Source organism: Sylvia atricapilla, chromosome 18, assembly GCF_009819655.1.
Source record: "Sylvia atricapilla isolate bSylAtr1 chromosome 18, bSylAtr1.pri, whole genome shotgun sequence".
In the NCBI taxonomy this organism is placed as follows: Eukaryota; Metazoa; Chordata; class Aves; order Passeriformes; family Sylviidae; genus Sylvia; species Sylvia atricapilla.
In genome coordinates, this window is record NC_089157.1 from 2,827,972 (window position 1) to 2,851,814 (window position 23,843).

General features: G+C 47.3%; 1 protein-coding gene across 11 annotated transcripts; it reads right to left on the reverse strand.

The window, feature by feature from the left end:
- Positions 1 to 1,183: 1,183 nt before the first annotated feature.
- EXOC7 (exocyst complex component 7) lies at positions 1,184 to 22,097 on the reverse strand. Of its 11 annotated transcripts, XM_066332026.1 has the most exons (22): positions 21,942 to 22,097; positions 21,057 to 21,122; positions 19,827 to 20,011; positions 19,047 to 19,152; positions 18,346 to 18,568; positions 17,091 to 17,258; positions 16,088 to 16,099; positions 11,499 to 11,591; positions 10,470 to 10,553; positions 9,149 to 9,294; positions 8,766 to 8,918; positions 8,264 to 8,362; positions 7,605 to 7,667; positions 7,237 to 7,303; positions 5,783 to 5,821; positions 4,710 to 4,775; positions 3,537 to 3,657; positions 3,020 to 3,115; positions 2,683 to 2,746; positions 2,123 to 2,164; positions 1,826 to 1,959; positions 1,184 to 1,440 (listed from the first exon to the last, which is right to left on the reverse strand). In XM_066332026.1, the coding sequence occupies exons 1-22, from the start codon at positions 21,999 to 22,001 to the stop codon at positions 1,338 to 1,340; spliced, it is 2,190 nt and encodes a 729-aa protein (XP_066188123.1). In that variant the 5' UTR covers positions 22,002 to 22,097; the 3' UTR covers positions 1,184 to 1,337. The 11 variants fall into 11 exon arrangements, with proteins under 11 accessions (XP_066188123.1, XP_066188127.1, XP_066188125.1 ...); XM_066332030.1 differs by lacking the exon at positions 11,499 to 11,591 and having other exon boundaries at positions 10,470 to 10,538; XM_066332028.1 differs by lacking the exon at positions 10,470 to 10,553.
- Positions 22,098 to 23,843: the final 1,746 nt, after the last annotated feature.

Genomic DNA, 23,843 nt, shown 5'->3' on the forward strand with positions numbered 1-23,843 from the left:
AAACTGCTGTTTTTCAGGCATTTGCTACACCAGGCTGAGGAAGAGAAGGTGAGGGGTTCAGAGAGGGCAGGAGCTACCTGAATTACCTCTGTCTGAGAAGGCACAGCCCAGGCAGGCAGCTGGGTCTGCCACAGCATGACCTGTGCTCTCATCCAGGTTCTAACATCCAACAGCTCTTCCACTGCTGGGCATATCAGACACCAGCAAACACTGCTGTAAACACTGATAGGTGAATGATGGATTTGCTCCAAACTGCAAAGCAGCAGTTATTGTAAGTGCTCCTCACTCTATGGAAACCATGTATTTCTATTGTTACAGGCAAACAATGGTGCAGGCAGCAGGAGAGAGGGAGAGGGGAGCAGAAAGTGCCTGGCCAGAGACCACAGATACAACACAGGTGCTCCAATGCTCTGAAAAGCCTTGGTGCAAAGTGTCAGAGTCCAGCTGCTGATTCAAAGCCTGCCAGAATTGCTCCAGGGCATGTAGGAGAGTAGCACTTGCTCTTCACGTGCTGCCCACGGGTTAAACAAAGGGAATGGGCTTGGCTGCTTGCAGGAAAGAGATGCATCAGATTTAGGAAGACAGGGGACAAACACAGGTGGGAGGAAGGTGCTGAGTGGAAATCACTATGGGAACACTTGCTCTGCCTCAGGTCAATAGGAGCAGCACCCAGCTAGGCCACCATGGAGTTCCCTCTGCTTCCACTGCTCTGTCACAGCTCCAGGCCCTGCCATCACCTCACTGCCTCATGTGGAACAGAGCACTGATACAGGTCTGGTTTTGGGGTAGAACATCCCTGTACATGACTGGACTGCAGCCCTGCCAGGCACCCCCAAAACCCAGAATCAGCATCAAGCACCATCACTGAAATAAATAACAGTTGAGATTAACAATGTGAAAATAATGTGGGATCCTACAGAACTGAGATTCCCAAAACCCATCACGGAAGCAGGTGGCACTATTTGGAGCTCATAGCCCTTCTACCCTGAACAAAAGGGCTGTACCCATACAGATTTTCTTTCTTTTCGTGTATTTTTCTTTCTTTTTGTTTTTAAATACACCCCCCTGTCTGCAGCACATCAGGGCATTAACACAAACCGAGGTGAAGTGGATGTGCCCACACAGGAGCCCACAGGGCAGACTTTGCCTTATCCCATGAACCTGGAGCAAAGACAGCCAGGAGTTAAGTGTTTCCACAGGTTTATAAATCTGATAAATACAATTATAACACCCTGCCCACCACAATGGGGCAGGGGAGAAGGGAAGGGAGTCCCAAGGATTGGTGAGAGAGCACTGGCTTGTACTTGGCAGCTGGAGAGTTCACGACAGCTGGAAATTTATGCTGATGTGTCAAACAGCTTCTCGATCATCTCCCCCACCTGGTCCACCTGGTATTTGATGTATTTCTCAGGGTTCTTGGTGAAGGGCACGTTGCCATATCTGCAAAAGAAAACAGGTGACAAACAACTGGAACACAGCAAAGAGAACCAGTGGCCCCTCCTCTGTCACAAATCAGCTTCACTCCAGCACACCCCACTCGAGTGTGACAGAGTATCCTGAATAGAGCAAGTGACCTGCTTACAGCTGGCCTCACAAGTTTTACATGAACAGCCCAGAGTGGCTCAGGGCTTTGTGCTCACTGAACAAGGAATCAGGGTGACTGCAGATATCTGCAAATATTCAAGGTCAACTTGGGGATGTCTGAGTGTGCAAAGTAGAGAAGCGAAGACAGGAACAATTGGAAAGTGGCTTGCTCAGGCTATTCAAGGCCCCAAAGACCCCAGTAAACCCAAAGAGGAGAGGACAGTGCTGCAGAAGGTCTCACCTGTTCAAGAAGGCACCATAGGTCTCTTTCACAATAGTTTTCTGTGCCCGGCAGATTTTGTCCCGTTGCTCCATGTCTGGGATTGCCCAGGCCTTCTGGATCTTACACAGCTCCTCCAGCCCATCATTAAAACCCTGTCCAAAGAGAAGCTCAGTGAGCATCCCATCTGCAATCACATCTCCACACGGAGTCTGATGCTCCTTCCCTCCCCTGCTGATCACCAAGAGACTTCCTCAGGCACATCTGTGTGTCCCAATCAACCAGGGGATGTTCTGACACCATCCAACACCTCCTTACCTTAAAGCGCTCCTTTATCATCTGCCTCTCCTTGTCCTTGAGCTGCAACAAGGAGGGAAAGGATCTTATTTCATCTCCAGAAATAAATACCCAACACCAACGTTTGCCCCCAACTCCCCATCCAACCTAAGCAATATTGAGTACTTGGTTTGGATTCCCTCTCCTACAGCAGTGAGGAGAGAGATGGAGAGAGTAGCACACTCTACACTCAGCTGAAGTGGGTTTAACAAGGACAGTTTTCAGCCAGAACAGATATAAAATAGACTTCTTCATGCTTCACACCCTTTCCAAGGGAAGGTCTTAGGCTTTTGAAAATCCAAAAGAGAGGCATCTGCTCAGGTGAAGATGTAAGATTGGAGGCAGATATTAAAAGACTTGGAGGAATCTAGGGCAGGGGAGATCAGAAGGCACTGCTGCTGTCCACTTGCTCCAGCCACAGTGTTCACTCCGCAGAGCAATACTGACATGAGATATAATGAAGGTTTCTGAGAATTTTTTAAGACAAAGGAAATGATATTCCTGGTAATTTCTGTCAAGCCTATCCTTGCCCATCCTCTTACCTTCACTCCTGGTTGAAAGACAGGCAGGTTTCTCTCCAAGATGTAATCTGTCACCTTCAACCAGCTGCATGGGCAATGAGACAGCAGAGAAGCAGAGTTACTCACACCTCTACCAGAGCACTTCTGTCTTCACACATGACCCAAAGGCTAATTCAGACAATACACACCCCAAAACCTCCCACAGTGACCCCTTCCCAAGTTGGATTAATCAAATACTCTGCTTTGGTTTTAGAAAAGTTTCTGGTTTAGATAAATCTCTCCCACTGCTCCAGCAGCAGTGGCTCCCAAAGAGCTCCCACAGTGACAAAAGCAGGGAGAGGCAGAGGATGTCACTGACCTGCGCTGGTAGGTCTGGATCTGCTGCTCAATGAGCTCCCGATAGGACCTCTCAGCTGTTTTCTGTGTCACAGCCACCAGCTGGATCAGCTCAGACCTGGAAGAGCAGGAAACCTGAGGAAGCACTTGAGCCAGCTGCACTCCAGGCTGCTCTCAGGATGGCAGCATTTCAACCCCCCATCAACAAGTTCCTTACAGCCATTCACAATAAAATGTTCCTTGGAATGTGAAAACAGGGAGACAGAAGCAACTCTGAGTTACTTTCCAAGGCCACATCCTCAGTCCTCCCAAGATCAAAGGATTCTCTAAAACCTAAGGGATTTCCTAATGCTTTTATTATCCACTCTCAGGTAATGTGATTTTTATAATACTCCAAAAACCTTGAAAGAGTTTCAAGGACAGAAAAAAAAGCAGATATGAGACAGGCTGTCAAGTAAATGCTCTCAATCAGAGCTCTGCTCCAAAACCATCCAATCAGCCTTGGACTTGAGGGAGATTCATTCAAGATACACACTTACTTCTCCAGAGATTTCAGAATGTAGTTATAGTTGTTATGCAGAAAAATGGCACTCAAAGCTGGGTCTTCATAAACCTTGGATTTGCTGAGCAGGTTAAGCTGCAGGTTGCCCAGAACTTTGCCTTAAAGAGGGAAAAACACAGAACAAGAAGTTTTGCACTGAAACTTATTATTGACAAAGCAAACCAAGCCCACAGCAAAGTGAACAGCACAAGCCTGACTAGCTGTACAAAGGCTACAGTCACATGTACTTAACAGTCCTTACACAGATTTTTCTTCAGCAAGTCACCAGAGCCTCTCTGCAAACTACTGCCTTCCATGCCTTGGCAACAGAGGTACACTTTGGGTTCAGGGGAACTCCCAGAACCTGCCACAATGAAAGCTCAGGTCTCAGAAGCTGAAAGACCTGCTCTCCATTGCAACAGAAAGAGAAATCACTGATCTCACTTTCCTAAACTCCCTTTTGGCAGCTGGGAGCCTTCATGGGGCTGAAGGTGACAGTGGTTTAAGGGAACAGCTCTGCAGCAAAGCAAGCTGCTGCCTTGTGTTTTGTCCTGTTCTACTCTAAGAGTCAAACTCCCAGTCTGACCCTTTTTTGATCCCTCCTGTCAGACTGTGGAAAGATCACATGGAGAAGAGACACAGCCTGTGCTCTTCACCCAGGAATGAGCTCAGTGAAGGCGTGTCCATCGGGTAGAAGCAGGAATGTGACGCCTTCTACAGGCTACCTAAAAGCAGGGGCTAGTCAAAATTAAGAGAATAAAAAGCAGTTTTATTTATTGAAGGGCCTTCAAGTACATTTCAGGCAGATGAAGACTTCCAGGGGCTACACCCAAAATTGGATGGCAGGTCACGGGTTTTCACACTTTTATTTTGGTCCATTTGCATATTGGGGGTTAATCTTCCAATTACAGCTTCAGGTAGTGAAGTAATTTGCTCCAAGTTTGCCCCCCCCCAACTCACTTCTGTTTACATTTCTCAGGGCCTGAGACAGTGAGGTGTCCTTGATTTCCAGGCCTAGAGAGGAATTGTTTTGTCTGACCAAAATTGGAAAGCAGTAGCTAACACTGTATATGGAGTTTAGATTTATACACTAAATAATTGCAGGATTACATATGTATGAAAAATACAAAAGCTGAAATCCTAAGGCATCAAAGGTGTGCAGGGTACTCACAGATGTAGGTGCTCAGCAGCCGCCTGCTGAACTCTGAGCTGTAGCTACTGGCTGAGGAGCTGGTCTCTGAAAAGGAAAGTCTTAAGCCAGTTAATATGCCCAGTGAAGAGGGGGGTTGTGTGGTCAGCCTGCCTCTATTCCAACAAGCCTCATCCCTGTTGCTATGGAATTAGCTCCCATGGACAGTGAAATCATCTCCCGCTTCAGAGCCCATTGTCAGCAGCTCATCCAGGGTGAGGGGGCAAGAGCTCTGCACCCTCAGTCCTTGTGTCTGCATCAAGTGCAGAGCAGAAATCTTTCCTTCCAGGTGCTCAGTGAACATCCTTTTGATCATACAGTCATTAAACTCCTTCTCCTCATCCTTTCCCCCAGCCTGAAAAGGGTTGGTAAGCACTAGAAACTGGCAATCAGAGAACAGTGAGCTGGAGCTGTTCACAGCAAGCACACAACAGTAATTGAAACAAGCAGAAGGGCTCTGGAAAGCTTCAGCCATCCCCATGGTTGCTGACAGGGCCTGCATGGCTCTAAGGAGGACTGCGCCAGCTCGGGAGACTGCCCCTACAGGCAGCAGTGACTCCAGGCAGGCACATGCTCCTCTGGAGATGCCTTTCTGCCCTCGAGGGCTTGTGGGCACGGGGCCCACAAGACACGTGGGGTGGCCACCTCCTCCTGCCCCCTCCAGAGAATTTGGCAGCCAGACCTTACTCGGGTGGTCCGGGTTCACCAGCACCCCATGGGAAAGGCCTCGAGGCTTCTGTTGCTGGGAGCTGGACAATAAGGAGCTGAGTGCACACAGGATAAAGCATGACACCAGCTGGGCCAATCTGCTACCTGTGCCAAACAGATTCAGTGCCATCAGAGTATCTTGAGCCTGTTTCAACTCTTGTGGCATCCCTCATTGTCTGCTGCTGACAAGCCCTCCCTGTTCTTTCCAGCCCACTGGCAAGGATTATTTACCCTCCCCTTTTCAATTATGTGTTAATTTATTTACAACTGCTGGAGGATAAAGAATGACCATACATCACCAGATTCCAAGGCAATATGAACAGGTAGGTGTGGGTAAGTTTGCTTACCTCTGGGATCTAAAGGAATATTGTATGTGTCCCCAAGAACTACAGAGATTAGGCACAGCAGAGAGAAAAGGGGAGGGACGAGAGAGAAAAAGAAATGCAAAAGTGCAAAAAGACAGGTTAGAGACCACCATTCCTTTGAGAACAAAGCAGATATTAACACAGAGCAGCCACAGGCAGGTGCACAGGAGAGCAGGCAGGAGTCCCTCCAAGGCCACAAATGGAATGGAGATCACAGAGGAAAGGCAGAGTCCAACCTCCTTCCCCTGCTGGAGACATTGTTTGCATTGTCATTCGTTGTATTTAGCACAACACCTCATTCCAAATCAGTTCAAACCCGCTTTCAAGACAAAGCTACCTCAAATCTATGCTGATTTTTCAAAAAGCTAAGACAAATCTCACTGCAAGACAACATGTCAAGACTTCCAAACAGTGCTGACATCACCATTCAGAGGACAACATGGGAAACAGCTGATTGTTCCAATAAAAATTTCAGACCACTTTTTTGTCCCAGGAGAGAGAGACAAGGCCCAGAAGGGCCTGAGCACACTGAGCTTCCAAGTGGGAAAGGCACAAGGCAGTGGCCAGAGGAGATGGGGCAAAACCAGAGACATCTTAGTTTGAGTTGATTTAGAAGTAGCAAAAAATTCCAAACAGAACTTTGCAGCTAACAGTGTGGAGGCAGCTCTAAGCTTCCTCCTATCTCTGCTTCTAATGGGCTCTTTAACCCTCTCCAGTCTGTGCCTCCTCAGGACCCAATGCCCCTTGAATCTCCAGTCTGCTCTATTCCAACCTCTTGAAAGCACAAGCTCTGCCGAGGCCAAGAGCTCGCTGGAGAGCCTGGAGCTGCAGCTCTGCACAGAACCAAGAATTCCACTCCAGCTGATAAGCAGCACCACCCTGCTACACGAGCAGCTCTCAACTTCTGATCTATCCATTTATTTCTGCAGTGAGTCTCTTCAGCAGTCTGGAGAGCAGAACTAAAACTTGTCTCTCTGACAGGACAAATGGCTTCAGAATCCATGTCTCAAGGCTGAGGAGATTCTTGCTGCTGCTGGTGTACTCCGAGCAGAGGATGGTGCTGCTCACCACACAAAGCCCAGCTGGAGCAAGCCACCCTCACTCCAGTACAGTCACACAGCACCAGGTCAGGGCCAGACTTGGAGCTAAATGACCCAGGCATCTTCTCTTAGAGCACACCAACAGTAAACACTATCCTCATTGTACCTGCCAGGAGCAAGTGTGGAAGGCCAGCAGGGAACTCTGCATCCCTTGGAGTTCTCTGGATAGTCAACTATGTGGTCAAGGCAGATTGGAGGACAAGACAAACCACAGGGTGAAGGACAGGAGGAGAACAAGCTCACAGTGCATGTTGAGGTTTGGTCACTTCAGGGAAGATGTCCAGGGAATCTAAGGAAGGAACTGCATGCCCAAGCAAGCCCCATGCATGTACATACCTTGTGATGCCAGCATAGCACCTGCTGTCTCCTGGAAATCCAGTAATTGCTGTAGGAAAAGGATGGCCTGGAAGCAAAGGAGGGAATTTAGGAGCAATGAACATTATATCTCCTGTGCTCTGCTATCAAGGATCATAGAGAACCACTTGTCCCCCCACACTTACAGGCATTCAAGAAACAAATCACTACGCTTCTCTGAACTGCTGGGTTTTCCCCACACAGTCCCACCATGGCTGAGCAAGGGTCACCAGGTAATTGTAATTGTTAATGCCAAGACACTTTAATTTAGGAAGTTTCCCTATTGCTCTTTTTAAAACTCCTTCAGAAGGTGTTTTCCACAAAGGATGGTTCAAATCATCATCACGTACATTGCTGGTGAGTTCGTGAACTGTCCCATCTTTTGGCATGTTGTATTCCTTGTCTGGATCATTCTAAAAGGGGAAGAGAGAGACATAAGGTGAGTGTGTAAAGGGAAACACCTACAATACAACTGCTGCTACAAGTGAGCTGAAGGATTCTTCATCCAGCCACTCCCAACAACCTCAGACCCAGCTCTTGCAGTGCCATCTCCTGGTGCTCAGAAACCAGAGCTGCCATGCACACACAGCTCAGAACCTCAGGGCTCTGTTCAGCATGTGACCATCACACCTTCAGCTCTCCTACCATTCACCAAGCCCACCTTACAAAGGAACAGCTTAACATGAGTCCTGCAAAACTTTTCAAGGCAGCAATTTTCCTTTCTTTTTAAACAGGATTAATTCTGAGATAGGCTTGGTATTTGTAGAGGCCTGGATGCTCAGGTCAAATTATTTGTAGTATATGCATTTTGTAGTTAAGGATCTTAGGCAAAGGCCTTCTGTGTTTGAAACCAGCACCAAGCATTTGACATTTGACTGTCTCAAGCAATTCAGCAAGTTCTTGCTTCAGTCAGAAACTACACTGTCTCGTGGAAAGCTGAAAGCTAAACTAGGAGTTTTGCTCCAAAAAAGTCTTTTCCAAGATCAGAGACCACTGAGGAGAATCCTACCTTAATGTTGTCTGCAAACTCTTCCAGTGCCTTTGCACCAGTGGTCTCCATGGAAGTGATCAGCCCTGGCAGTTTGTTCTTAGTGCCTGCTGCAGTTCCCTGGAACAGTTCCACAATAGATCAGAAAAGAAAAATATACAGTATCTGAACTTCCACCCAGCACCTACCCTCCCTCATCCCCCACCCCAGCATTTCATTCTCAGCTCCCCATATGCCAGAAGAATATTTACAGCACCATCAACACATGAAATCCCAGGGAGAAAGGGAAGATGTTGTGGTGGTCCATCAAGGTCACAACTTGAACTGAAAAGAGCTGCTACTGAGAGATGCTGAGTTGCTGATTCACCAGCTCAGAAAGGAGCAAGGCACATTTGTGTAACTGCAGTCCATGCTGGAGGACAGAAGCAGCATGGCTTTGCTCAAAGCCACTGTGATAATCCATTTCAAAAAGTTCTCCAGATAACGCAAGCCACAGGACCCTCTCCAATCCCATCACATTTACCTGCAAGACCTGGTCAAATTCTGGCTTCATCTGCTTGAGATGCTTCAGGATGGGGAAGATAGTGAGCACAGCTGAATAGTCATGTCGGATGATGGCTTTCCGGGCAGCTGAGACAATGTTATCACCCTCCATGATCAAGTTATCCAATGACTCCTGCAACAAAGCCAGAGTCTCATGAGGAAGGAACAAGACTTCTGCTCATGCAGCACAAAGGGCTCAGTGCAAGACACCAATTCCAGACGACTATTTGGCTGATGTGTCATTTGTGGTACCAGAGAGGGACTCTGAGCACATGTTCTCCAGGCTCTGTGCAGGTCCTGGTTCCCTCAACAGGTCCTGCAGGACAAGCCAGCATCCTTTACAGGCACAGGGGCTCAACTGACCTGGATGAGGGAATCAAAAGTCTTCTTCTGGTGGTGCTCTGGGACAATTTCTGTCAGCAGCTGGTATTCACTCTGGGCCAGTTTGACAAAGGCACTGACGCAGTGGATGTACGCGTCGATCTCGATGTCGAAGACGTCGTCCCTCCCTGCAAGGGCAAGATGCTTTTGGTTTACACAGGGAACACGAGATTCTTCTGGGAAAGTTGGTTCTAGCTTTGCACCCATCCAAGTGTGAGAACAAGAGTCATCTCACCACTCCTGCCCTGTGTGGGAATCTCTGAGTATCCTGCAGGAGGCAGGAAAAGTCACTCACAGTTCAGGAAATGCACATTAGGGCATCACGTCTTTCCAGCCTCGTGACAGAAGGGAAGTTTGGAGCTCTTCTGGGATACAGACTAAATTTAATCATGGGCTTGAACACAAAGTACTAAACTCAGGAAGGTCTGAGGTGAATTATTCAACATCTCTGCTTGTATTTTTAGAATTCCTTATCTCCATCCATCATGCAGATGAAGAGCAGCCATTTGGCATCAACATTACTGGGAAATAAAGGCTGTCCTGGAAGGCAGCTTCTTCCCACTTGCAGAAACAAGAAAAAAAACAGGCTGATGAACATTTACATCCTATAAAGCAGGAATATCAGCACAGCCAGGTGAGTTATCTGCCACACTATGTTGCATACAAATATCTGAGTCCTAAAATATGAATGTCTCAGTCAAAGATCCATCAAAGAACCAACGTGGTAGGCATGAGAAGTGATACAAGGGCCAGCACCAACTCATGCCAAACACTGCTGGATGTGTCTGAGACAGACCCCATCCTGCAAGACAGCATTATGACACAGAGAGGCTCTTTCTAAGCTACACGCTGCTGCTTCTCTCTTCCCAGAGACTTTTGATGGAAAAAGAACCAATTCTTCCCTATGCTGACAGGTCCCTCAGGTTGATATTTCAAAAGTTTTGGTGAGCAGAGGACACACAGACTGCCTGCGGCGCAGTGGTGCACTGCAGTGTGTGCTGCACTGAATCCTTTCCTGCTTGCTTTGCTTCAGCACCCATCAGGCCAGCAGCCACCCACAGGAAAACATCCCTCAGCATGGTGACCTTTGGTTGGACAAAGCTGGGTTCCTTGTCTGAGGGCTAGGGGGAGGGTGTGATTAGCAGGAATGAATTCTACTGAGAAGAGCCAAAGCTTCTTAGCCAGAGGAGGCTCATGCTTCAGGACTGTCCATGGAGAGGAACAGCCCTGGCTACACCATGACAGTGGAAGACACTGGGAGCAGGGGGGACCAGCTGGTTCCCAGTGCCAACCCGGTACTTACCCGCAGCCAGCCCGTGCTTGTCGCCCAGGGCATCGGAAAGGTGCTTAACGCGTAAGTCATGCTCATGACCTAGTGAGATGGCAGCTGGCACAAACAGAAGGCGCAATTTATCCAGGGTGGTCACAGCAAGGATGCTCACTCTGGCTGGAAGCTGCTTCAAGCCTGGCTTATTTGATCTGGTGGATATCTTTTTCCCTACAGTCCCAGGAATGCTTCCTGACCAAATCCTTTTGTTGGGCTATACAGCGGTAGCAACCCTTTGAAACCTGATGAGAAGTGTGAGTTAAGTTGTTTCTTGGACCACAAGAATCCCTTGAACTTCCTGCTGTATGTTCTGAATGGGATTGCAGGCCTCAGAGTTCAGTTTTTACCCACAACCATTAAAGATCCAAACTCAAAGCCCGTCTCCTGCTCAGCATGAGGATTTTCCCCCACATAAGTGATGTAAGCCACCATCTGGGGTTCAGCAGGCTACAGCAGAGGTGCTGAGGAGACCTGCTCAGGATGGATTCTTAGCAGGAGGCAGGAATGTCTTAGAGATGCTCTGAAGCATCTTCTCCCTTATCTGGCACAAGCTCTAGGAGCAAAGGAGGTCAGAAAACAGGAGACAACCATTTAGGTAGGTCTGCACAGAGAAGACGTACAAGCACAATGCACTAAGCTACTTGTGGTCCCACACTTCAGCATCAGGTTTGGAAAGGTCACTAGGAAACTGAATTTCTCAAAGTCCAGGCAAAAAGAAAAGGGAAAAGGAACACCACAAGCAGATGTCAGCAGAGCTTCCATTATCCAGGTGGCTGTGGTGGGTCAGTGTTAAGGTAACATTCCTCTCGACCTCTACTCATGCTTATGGAGACTTTGAAATTCAAATAGTAAATTCTAAATAAATAGAATAAATAAAACAAAAATAATTTGGCCCTCCAGCATCTTCTTGGTTCCCCAATCCAATGCTGTCCACCAAGCACTGAACTAATGGAAGCTCCACCTGAGAAAGCAAGTCAAGGGTGAAATAGCTGGAGCTGTGATTACCTTCCATAGGAATGAGGTTAGAGGCCCCCTTTTTCCCATCTAGACCATGCTGAGAGTACTGTTTCAGAAGGTTCTGAGCCTTACGGATCGTGCCTGTCACCAGAACCAGAGAGAAGAGACAAGAAGACCTAGAAAATGAGTGAAAGAAAACAAACCCAGAACACCAGCCCTCCACCAGCAAGTCACCTGGACCCAGCAAGAGGATGCTGGGCAGCAATGAGGATGCTCAGCACGGGAACGTGAACCCCAAACTCATGTCCAAGTGTGCAGACACAATGGCATTTCCAGAATATTTCCCTGCTTTGAGGCTGGGAGCATAAATTCCAGCCAGGGATACAGAATCAGTTTGGAGACACAGCATGGTATGGCTGAGTGATAAACACAACCAGAGAAGGGAAGGCATGAAGCTCCCTTCTCTGTAATGGGTTTACTGAGGTTGATGCTCTGCATCCAAGCACACAAAGTTTGCTGCTGTGGAAGCAGGGTTTTGCATATGGACAATTCCTGTCTGGCAACATGTTGCCTGCTCCTCAGAGCCACAACTGCAGTCACTTAGTAAGAGATGCCTTTCTGAGGGGTATTTTCTGAGCATAATCAATAAAGAACCACCAGGAGCCCCAGAGCCAAGACAAGGAATGGTACAGGAAGCAGTAAAAGGGTGACAACCTCTGGGCTTTTTTGGCAGCAGCAATTCCCATCACAAGAATCCCAAAATAATGGATGCTGCCCACCCATGTGTAACTTGCACTAAGCCACCCTAATCCCCAAGACACTTCTCTTCTAAAGAACTGCAAATCAATTAAAACCATGGAAAAAAAAATAACATTGAGTTAGAAGATTTATACTTTAAACACACAAAAACCAGACAGAACTGAACAAAAGGCAGTGCTGGATATACAGCTGGAAAGCACAAAACAAAGCATTAATGTGACAACTGAAGCCTAGGCAGTGTTTCCACATTAAAAGGTTAGTTGTCATGCAACAAGCTACAATTATCACAAGCACATTGACACCCTCTCACAGCAGAGCTTTGCTGTTGCCTGTACAACAGGGAACTGGAAGTTTTGGGAAGGTGGAAGGGGTTTCTATAGGAGACCCAAATGAAACAGAACCGGGCTGAGTAAATGAAGAAGCCAAAACATAAAAATTTTGCTGCCAAAATTAAGAATTTTTCTTCCAGTATAAAATAATAAATACCTCAAATATGCAGATCTCTACTTCCACCACTAACTGAGAGACACAGTGCAGCCTGGAAATGAGTGCTGGCTGCCCAAATGCTGAAGGGAGCCCAAGTACACATTGCTGCACACCCCTGGAACAACATTCCAGGACAGAATTCATCCCATAAAGGGATTTGTGGCATGGAAAAGGAAACTTCAGGTCCCCCTGACAGTGGGGGAGAACAGGATAGAGAAGTACCCTTTGAATTACTGACCTGCCTTAACCTGTTGCACTTAAATAACAGAATATGGTTCCCAAAATGTAATATTTCACTGGTGATATTATCCTTCTACCAGTTCAGTGTTCTCAATCACTTTGCAAAGAAAGAAAAAATCATATCCATGGAACGTTTCTTCTAGCAGGAAACTTCTCCCCTCTCAAGTTACACTTGGGAGATGGGAAGTCTCATGCCCTTGCTGGCTGATGCATTTGCTCCCAAGCTTCTGCCATATGATGAAATGAGGGCCATGCCTCTTCTTCCAAGCTTCCTGATGCTCTTCACACCACATATCTCCACTTTATTCTTAGCTGCTTCCAGAAACCTCAAGAGCCTGGGCACACCAGCAAGCTCCTCTGAGCAAGGAGGGCTCTTCCTTACTGCTGCTCCCATGGCCCAGCAGCTGCAGAGCAGCTCAACTCAGGTACTGTTCTTCCACCTGCTCTTTCATCTTTCCCATTTTCAAGCATTTATGGGGAAGGGAAAAATACAAAGGAATAAAAACAGAGGGTGAATTGGTGTGAAAACCAAGCAGGCAGTACAACTGCTGCTGCTGTCTGCAGGCTCTCACTCCACAGGTATGCAGCAGATGTTTTCACAGCCCACCCTTGATGGTCTCTTCTCTTTTTCAATTTTTTGTCCTCTTTTTCTCAATTTCAGGAGCTGATTATGCTACATTTTATTTGCATAACCACAATTACCTGTGTTTACTGACACACACAAAGTGTTCAGTGTCCGGGGGCATCACTTCAGTGCTGCTGGATCCCTCTGACTTGGCATCATAATTAGGCATTAATGGATTCTGGTGGAAGCCAAATGCTTTTGTTGCAGGATTGTTTTCCCTATTAAGCAGCTCCCTAACCAAATGGGACTGTGTTTCAGCTACTAATGAAAACATCACATTCAAGCCAGGCAGTGATCAGTCTGGGAAACAGGAATGGGCTCATTATTCTGCCACTCAACCTGCCTTTAGGTACCACCTCACTGGACCACTAAGGAAACTGGAAAAGAGCTCCCCTGCAGTTTGAAAAGAGCCTCCAAAGGCAAAAAATCAGCTGAAGCTTTTGCTTCTGCAGCCCAGTTGTTCCATAGAGTGGAGTTTGGGCATGTCTGCAACGTTTTTCCAAATGCAACTCATTCTCTTGTTTCCCTCTTCCATTAGCAGTTTTCTATCCAAGCAGCAGGGCAACCCATCCTCTTTTCTCAAGCATCAGCTGCAGGAATCTGCATGAAACCAGACAATGCCCTCTGGCTTTTGTAGGCAGCCAGGCTAGGAGGTTTCATCCTTCCACAAAGGTGCAGAGCTGCTGAGCTGCCTCCTGCTCTCAAATCAAAACAGAGCACAGGGTCTACAAGCATCTCAAAGAAGCTTTATGGTATGCACCTATGTTTGCAGCAGGATGTTTTGGGAACCTGAATACACCTGCTCTCTGAGAGGAAGTGCTGACATTCCAAACAGCAAACTAAAACCAGAAAAAGCCCACAGTCACCTTGACACTGTCAAGTGTCATTTAAGAGGAGATAACTCTTCTCCAGAACCATCTCCAGCAGTCAGATTTTTAGCTGCATGATGTAATGACAGGAGACATCATGGGGTACATCAACAGACAAAACAGGAACAGAGAGATGAATACCCTCTGAAACACTTGGGTATGAAACATGTTCTGTAGAATTCAACACAGTCCCTGGGGCTCTCTCTGCCTTGTTATCTTGCCCCTAATACCTCACCTTCTCTTAGGCTCTCTTGCACTTTGTGGTAAAAAAAAGCTATAGCACATCAGATTTAGTTTGTTATTTACCCCTTGGAACAGGTTAAAGTGTGCATTGGGGTGTGCACTGGGATATTCTTCCTCAAGGACCAAGGAAATTAAGTCTCTTGTTGGAACTGTCAGAAAACCTCCTTGTCTGAAACCCAGATTGACAGAACTTGGCTTTACTTAATGAAATTAAGTAACAGAACAGAAAAAAAAAACCTTTGTCCAAACTGAACAAAGGCTAAACCCAGGGGACTCAAACACCACCACGATAATGTTGCTCTGAAGAGAGCCACTGTGCCAGTGTGAAGATGCTGTGAGACCTCCACCTCAAGAGCTGTACTTGAAAGCTAATGGAACTGCAGAAAAAACAGTGAATCTCTGCCCTAAGACTCTATTTTTCTCCATTTTTAATTTCACTTAAGTACAATTCAGCAGTCATAAGAGATGGCTGGTGTATAAGGTTCAACATCCACTGTCCTTCAAGAGCTACACTCTGGTTCTCTGTCTGCTTCACGGAAGACTGGAGACAAATGAGCCACTATTTTTTCTTGACATTACAATAACCCAATGGATCACTTGAGACACTCTTTCCTCCATGCACCATCAGTTCTGTAAGCACATTCAGACCATGCTCTACCTGCTCTCCATCTCATAAAATCCAACTGAACTGGGCATAAAGACATGAAAATCTTCTGGCACATCTACAGCTGAGACTTTCCTCATGACAAGTAGTTCTGGATGCCCAAATGCACCCACTTTGGATAAGTCCTGTTCATAGGAACTTGTGCTCTCCTCTCTATGGGACTATCTAAGATCTGAGACTCTTTTAAAAAATCCCAAGGATTTTTCAGTAATATGTCCATGAAAATAAAGAATCTCCCCCATCCCTGACTCTACCTAAGAGCACAGAGGAGATACTGTCACTTGTCAGGCTGCTCAGAAATGTTTGCTGACCATGCAGAATTCACTGCAATAAAAACCCAGGAACCTTTTCAGAATCAGGTGATAACTGAGGAGTATCAACCGAATCTGAAGCATCTGCAACCTGAGCTTCCCATGGCTCAATTAGAGATCCCCACCAGCACTTTGCAGTGGCTCTGAACCTTATCAGGTGGTTCTCTGCTGCCAGGGGAAAAGTCACTGAAATTCATTGACCAATTCCATCAGCTTTCAGGGACAGCTCCAAGGCACAGCAGCAATGGCACAGATTGATTTTAAAAGATCACAGGGGTGATGTCTGGATGACACAGCCTTCCCTAGGCAGCCCTCCCTCTCCAAATATCCCAGGCACACCCTCTGCTGTAGCAAGAAGAGGCCCAGTAAAGCCTCTCCACACACAGAAGTGAAGAGAGTGAGCACCAGGGCCAGCACACACGCACATAGACACACGTTACCTGGGATGAGGACTGCATTCACATCGGGATTATAAAAATAAACACAACACAATTAAAATGGGTATTTCTTCTTCCTCCCTTTCCCCATCCCATCCATTCCCAGTCCATACCCACATTTCTTATTATTTTCCTGAACCCACTAAGAGTATTTGGACAACACAGGACAAAATAGGGAAGGGGAGTATTGGCCAGGTAAACTCACAGAAATATGAACTTTATTGATGTGATCACTGTTACAGAGGAGACAAGAGAGTGCTGGGACACAGAGGATCAATATCCCTGTGCTGGCTTTTGCTGTCCCTCCTGGCTGTGCTCCCACTAGATGGCACATTCCAGAGACAGCCTTACACTCCCAAACTCGAGTGACCAACCTCACCAGCTGCACCAAAAGCAGCAAAATGCATTGTGAGGAGAGGAGGAATAACCCACCAGCCACATCCATAGCTCTCCCTGAGACAGGCTGAGGCAAGAGCTTTTAACAGACCTTTTAAACTTCAGACAATATCCCATTGTTGTATCTCATTTTTGTAGGCATCTACCTGATCTGCATCTCAGCTCCTGGGGGCTTCTGGCTTTCTAGCATAATAATAATTTATTCATAGCTAATGATGGACATGAGGTGTTTTATTAGATACAAGCTTTCCATTTGCTGTGGCACAGACTATATTCCCTATGCCAAGACTGAGGACTTGATCTGAGGTGTTCTCAGATCAAATCCTTTTACAGCCCCCTCAGGTCTCTTTTTACTCATCTCCTTTGTTAAGACCTTTCCTCTGTATACAGGGCCTCTCTGCTTCCTTTTACAGCACCCAGAGAATAGACCTGGTGGTTTCACAGACAGAGTCTGTAATCCCAGTGCTGAATCCAAAGCAGAGAAGTGCTTACCTCCAAAATCTCACCTAAATGTCCTAAAACCACATTTTAGACACAGAAATACTTCAGCAATGAGAAGGTCTGAAGATGTGTTAATACCCAATGCAGTGACCCCTCCTCAGGGACTCACCTGGTCTCTTGATTGGCTTTTTGGTGGGGGTGTCTTTCCTTTTGTTCTGGATGGCAGGGGAATACGGCACCCCAGAGGAAGAGCTGTTCTTACGGAAATGGTCCTTCAGGCCCTTGATGGAGCGGTCAAGCTGCACAGAGCGGATTTGGAAGTAAACTGTCATGAAATCTGAGGAGACAAGACAAAAATGAGATTATAAGCACACAGGGAACACAGACACTTTGTCCCCTGCAGGGACTTACAAGCATTGGTGTGGGACATCAAATCAGCATCCTTCCCTCCCAGAGCCTCTGCTATTTTCTTCAAAAACTTATTCTCTCTTCCCCTGCAATCTTCATTCCAGCCCTCCCACCACACACAACATTAATTCTGCCATTACCAAGTGGTGGAACTGACAGGAGATATTTGTGCAAGACATTGTCAATTCAAGTGCTCAGTTTCCAGCATGAGAGACTTTACACACTTTTCAGGATTCAGGGCACTTGGGAATTTAATGAGGTGCTCGTCATTGGAAAGCAGAATGCAAACTCACTAATAAAATATGCTCTATATGCATGAGTTGCCTTTGATCATGGCAAAATTCTTAAGAAGCTTTTAAGGATGTTCATCCTACTTGGTAGGCAGAGTAATCCTCCCCTCAGGAGTAAATCGTTGAGGTGGGGGATGATTCTTGGAGGTGCATGAATGTGAAAGTTCACATTTCCTGTACAAGTCTACAAAGTCACTCAATTCTGAAGGAGAAGTTAATAAAGAATTATAAAGCTCTAGGCAGTTCTTGATGCTGCAGAACAGGAAAGGAGAGATGTACAGAGTGAAGAAAGTCTGTGCTGCTTTCCTCCTGCCCTTGGTCACATTTCACACAAAGAGTTCTGGTCATAAATATTTCCTAAATGGGAATAAGTGTCCAGTGTCTTGCACATTTATAAAACCTGAGCAGTGGATAACTGCAGCTTCATCTCAAGGCATTGCAGGTGCAAGTGCAGTGGATTTTTGCTACAGGACAGATTTTGCATTAACATAATTTGTGCTTTGTTTACACAGCTCATTCTGTTCAACTGACAAACCACTGCTTCAGTCTCACCACAAAAAAAAAAAAAAAAAAAAAAAAAAAAAAAAAAAAAAAAAAAAAAAAAGCAAGCAGGATCTTCAGGTGCTGGAAAGACTGAATTACTCAGCTAAAAGGTGTCACTAAGGCATCACTTGTCCTGCCAGTGCTGCCAGATGCCCACAGGGAAGAAGAGGCAGCACCACCCACCTTGATTCCTGCCGTTCTCCACCAGCCAGCCCGAAATGCGGATGATGTCGTGCAGGACACTCTCCGGGAGGTGCTCCAGGGACATCTCCTCCTGGGTGTCCATCTCCTCATCCCCACTGATCAGGTCCAGGATGAGGATGGGTGGCACTGGCTTGGTGTGTCGCGTCATCAAGCTGCGGAACTCCGATTCCAGGGATTCCTTGCCCCGCTCGAAGAGGGATTTCTGGCACAAAACAGCAGGACAGAAGCAGAACAGGAATTCTGTAATCACTCACTCATGAGTATTTTTACATAAGTACATCCTTCCTAACTACCGTCAAGTACTGCAGGCTTCAGACTCCAACCCCGCCTGTATCTGAGAGACTTTTAAAGTCAATTAAATTTAAAAAATGCTTGGGAGTCATTCAAGTGGAATTTAAACAGATCACCCATTCTGCTCAAGCAGCTGAAGGACTGACAAGAGCTGCTCAGGAGGAGATTCAATTAACTCCTCCTCCACAGGTGCAAGAGCTGCTTTCAGAGTCCTGGCACAACTGAGAGAGAGCAAAACGCCAGGAGCAGGAATGCTGCCCAGAAGCCAAAGCAATGATTCCTTCAGCTGTGCCCAAACACCACCTTCCCCAGGCAGCAAACCCACAGCCTCTCCCAGCAGGGCTGTGTCTGTGCCCCTCTCATCCACAGGTTCCAGGTCCGTGACCCACCACACGGTTCAGCTCCGGGCTGTCGGGGTTGTTGTCCTGGAAGTATTCCACTGCCTTCTGGATTTTGTCCATGCAATTCAAGTATTCTTCCAACCTCCCCGTGGGGCTAAAAATAAAACCAGAAATAAAAAGTAGTGCCCCAAGAAGCAAACAAAATAACAAGAAAGCACCAGACCAGATTTAAGATAAAAATAAGGGAAATCTCAAATCTCTTTTCTTCAGCTAGGAGGAGATCATGGAATTCCCTTCTGCCTGCACTCAGTGCCCCAGTAGGATACCCAACCCACACAGCAAGGGCAGAAGTACTGAGGATGGAGCAGCACACAGCCCTCAGCCTTGTTTTTCCTCTCCCAGACAGGTCCTGCTGGGAAGGCAGAGGGAACTGCATATCACACCCCAGACAAAAGCCATCCAACACCCTTCCAGACAAGGAGGCCCCAGAGCAGCTCTGGTACATCCTGGATGCAGTTGCATACTTGCAACGTCAATGGGCAAGGAAAACCTTTGTGAAAAAGGCAGAGGGAAACAGAGAAGCCACCAGTGCTCACGGAGATAGACAAGGCAGCACCTCTGCAAGATCTGGAAGAGATCCCAGTGCAGAGTCTAAGCTGTCTTTGCCCTGTGGAAATGGCTGAAGGTCAAGTCAGTGTGGACTGGGGATAAAGAAATAGTGTGGGAAGGATACCAATACACCATGGGTGTGTGGAGTCAGCTCCCCTACCTCTATTCCAAAAATCCAACAGGATGAAGCTCCCAGCAGGATCTATCTGCTCAACTCACCCTTCCTTGATGATCTTCTCTGTGTCCTTGGCCACATGGTAGTAACTGATGACGTGATCCAAGCAGGATAGGGTCTTCTCCACATTCTCCTGCAGGCGCTGCAGGTTCTCTGTCTGTTTATGGACAGGGATGATGGAGTTCTCCAGCTTCATCAAACGGCTCTCAAAGGAGGAGAGGATTGAGACCTACACACCAAGAGAGAAACCAACAGCTGAGGACTTCCTTCCCATGGAGTGGGGTAGGAGTTAGAGCAGGGAAGTCAGGGATCTTCAGGGCCTAGCTTTTCTTTGTGTGCTACTAATTTGCCAAGGCTCCTTAGCAGTTGTTTCGATCCCTCTGTGTCCTGGTTTTTATTAACAATCACAAAATAGATCACCTGCCAAATAAGGATGGGCCACCCCCAAATTAAATGCTTGCAAAGAGTGAAGATAATGTTCCAAGACCGTATAAAGGACAAGCAAAATTTTATTAGCCAACAGAAAATAAATCCACAGGAACTGCCTGGAGGTGCCCCATGTAAAAAGAGCAACAAAAGCACAAAGCAGCAGCCCCTTTGCTCCACACCGCTGAGACTCAAACCGGAGCTGCACAAGGACCACCTTAGTGAGAACCTTCTTTTCCACCACAGACATTTGGTTTCTAGAGAGGATTGTGATAGCACTTCTGACAGGTGGAAAAACACAGCAAGCTCATAAAACGGTGCTTCAGTGTCATCTTTTCTAGGCCAAAAGGTAATTCCTACAATATTCATTCTTATGTCTTCTTTTCCACACTTCTCTGGTGATGCCTCTTTGACTTTCTTAAAGCACTGAGACCAAAACTGGACATAATATATAAAGTGAGGGCTTATGAGCAATTACAACAAAATAATTACTTTTTTACCTTTACACACAACACTTGCAAAATAAAACTCCAAACAAAACCTGAATTACGAAGCAACAACACGATGCTGTTGCACAAACTGTTCTGAGGTTTCTTAATACCTTTTCCCCAAGAGAAAGGACTGACTGTAGCAGAGATGAGGCCACCAGCTCATTTGAGCCCTCAGCAGAGCAAGAGAGAAGCTCAGCATTGAAGCATTTCTCAGGTTTCCCCTTTGCCCAGTCACTGAAGCCCAAAGTGGTTCATCACTCCACATCCCTCAAATGGGCACAACAACAGCCTTGAAAACTAATAAACCTAAAAACTTAAGAAAAAGTAAACTCAGGCCAAACATTAGGACCTCCCTACCATATTCTTGGTGAGCTGGTCACTCTTCTCGAGGCTCTCTTTGATAAAGGACAGTGTTTCTTCTTCCTGTAAGATGAAAAAATACTCTCAAATTCTAAACACTAAGGTTTAAGTCACTAAACATTACACACAGGTTTTTACCAATCTTGTAAACTCTGCTGCAAGCCATGTTCGGTCTGATGCTGATTCTGTGGCCACATTTTAATACCATCATCTCTTAACAGAAAGCTGGCAAGCAACCCAAGGTGGGGACACATCATGCAATGAATGAGGGCTTTACGAATTCGTTGTTTCCCTTCAATGCCACGAGCATCAGCACAAAATAAAATTAACACGTTTCCCACTGAGGCACAACGACTCAGAACACACATTTCCCTGCCACAGCAAAACACAGGTGTTGCACTGGCACCCTCCAAATCCGCCAGGAGCTCAAGGATCCAATGCAAAGCAGCCACCAAGGGCTGGTTTTAAGCCATTAAAGCCCACAGACGGTGGGGGCCACAGCAGCCCGTAAGGGCTGGCTTTAAGTCCCAGAGCCCACACGTGGAGGGGGAATTGCAGCCTGTCAGAGCTGGTCTCACAGGCTGCACCAAAGAACCTGACAGTAGAACCTACTGATCCTCCCAAGAACGAAGAGGGGAAGTCCAGGCCCAAAGTGGTGAGCAGAGATGCCCCGACCCTGCAAACCAGGCCTTGAAGGGGACCTGAGGGTGCTCCCAAGCCAGGAGGGGGGTGACGAGGGCCTTGAGGGGTGCCGGGACACCCCAGGCCCGGTGAGGACCTCCAGACCCAGCCTCGTCTCCCCGGCAACGCCAGGGGGCTGCGGGCCCAGGCCCAGCCCCCGACCCCGGCAGCGCCCGCAGCACGTCCCAAGCCCAATCCCACCTGCTTGAGCTTGTCCTCGATCTCCCTCCTGCGGGCCGACACCTCCTCGCTCGGAATCATCGCGCCAGAGCCGCTCCGCCACTCGCTCCCACCGCGCCCGGCCCGTCACTGCCGCGCCGCCATGATGGGCGCGGCGGGGCGCACCGGGCATGCGCAGAGAGCGCCGCTGCCATCTTGAGAGTGGCGCCGTTGAGGAAGGGCCCGAGGGGTGACGGGGTGAGAGCGCGCGCGCGCACGGCCCTGAGGGCGGCCATGTTGGGAGTGGCGGGAGGGCTGCGCCGCCATCTTGGGAGTGGCGCGATGGGGCACGGAACCTAAAATTAATCATTTTGGGTTCCGAGTCCAACACGTGCCTCGACACCACCTTGTCAAGCAGACCTTGGCACAGAGTGCTACGTCCGGTCTTAAACATCTCCAGGAACAGTGACTCCACCACCTCCCTGAGGAGCCCGTTCCACGGTCTAATCACGATTTTTGTGAAGAAATTCCTCTTCATCTCCAACCTAAACCTCCTCTGGCACAGCTTGAAACTATGTCCTCTCGTCCTGAGCGTGGCACTGTTGCGTAAAATTTTCTTACGAGAGGATGTCCTTTGATGTTTGATCTTTGTGTAATTTCAAGCCTAAACAACAATAAAGGAGATTTAATCCGTGAAAGATCTAACAGCCAACAAGTTCTGAGTGATGCCCAGGTGTTAGAAAAACAAATTGCTTATTGGTACAATTGCCTTGTTAAGGTTTAGGGTTTGACTTTTTAAAATTATCTTAGGGTTAGGTTAACAAAGCTTGGGAAGAAGGATGTACAACTGATAGTGGGCACAAAGAATGCAGAATTTATGGGCCACGAGGACATTATGGCAAAACTCCCAAAATAAAGAAAAAACTTATAAAACCAACTCAGCAACTGAGCTGAATCAGCTCCGACAGAGTAACTAATTCCAGCAGGAGCAGATCCAAGAAACCCACCAACCCAAAAGAAGAGAAAGACTGAGCACATGGACTAATTAGCATGGCAAGTAAGAGAATAATTTCCCAATAGAAGATAGAATAATAATTAATAAGAGAACTCTGTAACTTCTAGCCCATTAACACAAATCCCTTTGTTTGCTAAAAGGTATAAATAGTAAAAGGTTTTGATAGTTGTCATGGCTTGATTTGTGGAATCCCAACAAGCACCCAGGCTTGTGCAGGTCTGAAAAATAATCAATGTCTCTCTCAACTGTGTCATAATTGGTTTATTGCACTGGGGGTAACAAATCCGATTTGTGTGCACAACAGATGTGGAGAGAGAGTCCAGGGGCTTGAGCTCAGGGAAGTGAAATTATAGAAATGTGTGAATTGTGTCAGCCCATGCTTGTCCTGCATCCACTTTCTAGGGAGAAAGGTCATCCCACGGTGGAGCTACACAGGGGAGGATGGCTGGGGGTACCACACTCTGGGGGCTCTGCATCCCCCCAAACCAAGCCCAGAGCAGGGGGCTGCACCTCCAGCACCTGCAGGTTCTCCAGCTCCTGCTGTCCTGTTCCACTCCCAGGGTCTTGCCACGTGCAGGGACTGGTGTGTGCCCATCTGTCTTCCCCTTGTCAAACCACCCCAAGCTCCAGAGAGCAGCTCTCTTTTTATTCAACAATTGATTTCACAACCCACCCTGTCCTGCTGCCCACGGATGTGCCCAAGCTGTGGCTCTGTTTGCCCTGTGTGGCCACAACTGCCTGCCTGTGTTTTGTGGGGATACCTGATAAAAGGGATCTTGAGGGTATAAGAGAGAAAATCCCAGTCCAAGCTCAGCACTCAGCACCTTTCGTGTTTCCCCACACTGGGATGTTGTGAAAGATCTTTCTCTCTGAACGGTTGATCCATCTCTTTCTTTACAGCATTCCATGCTCTTTCTGCCAGCACTCAC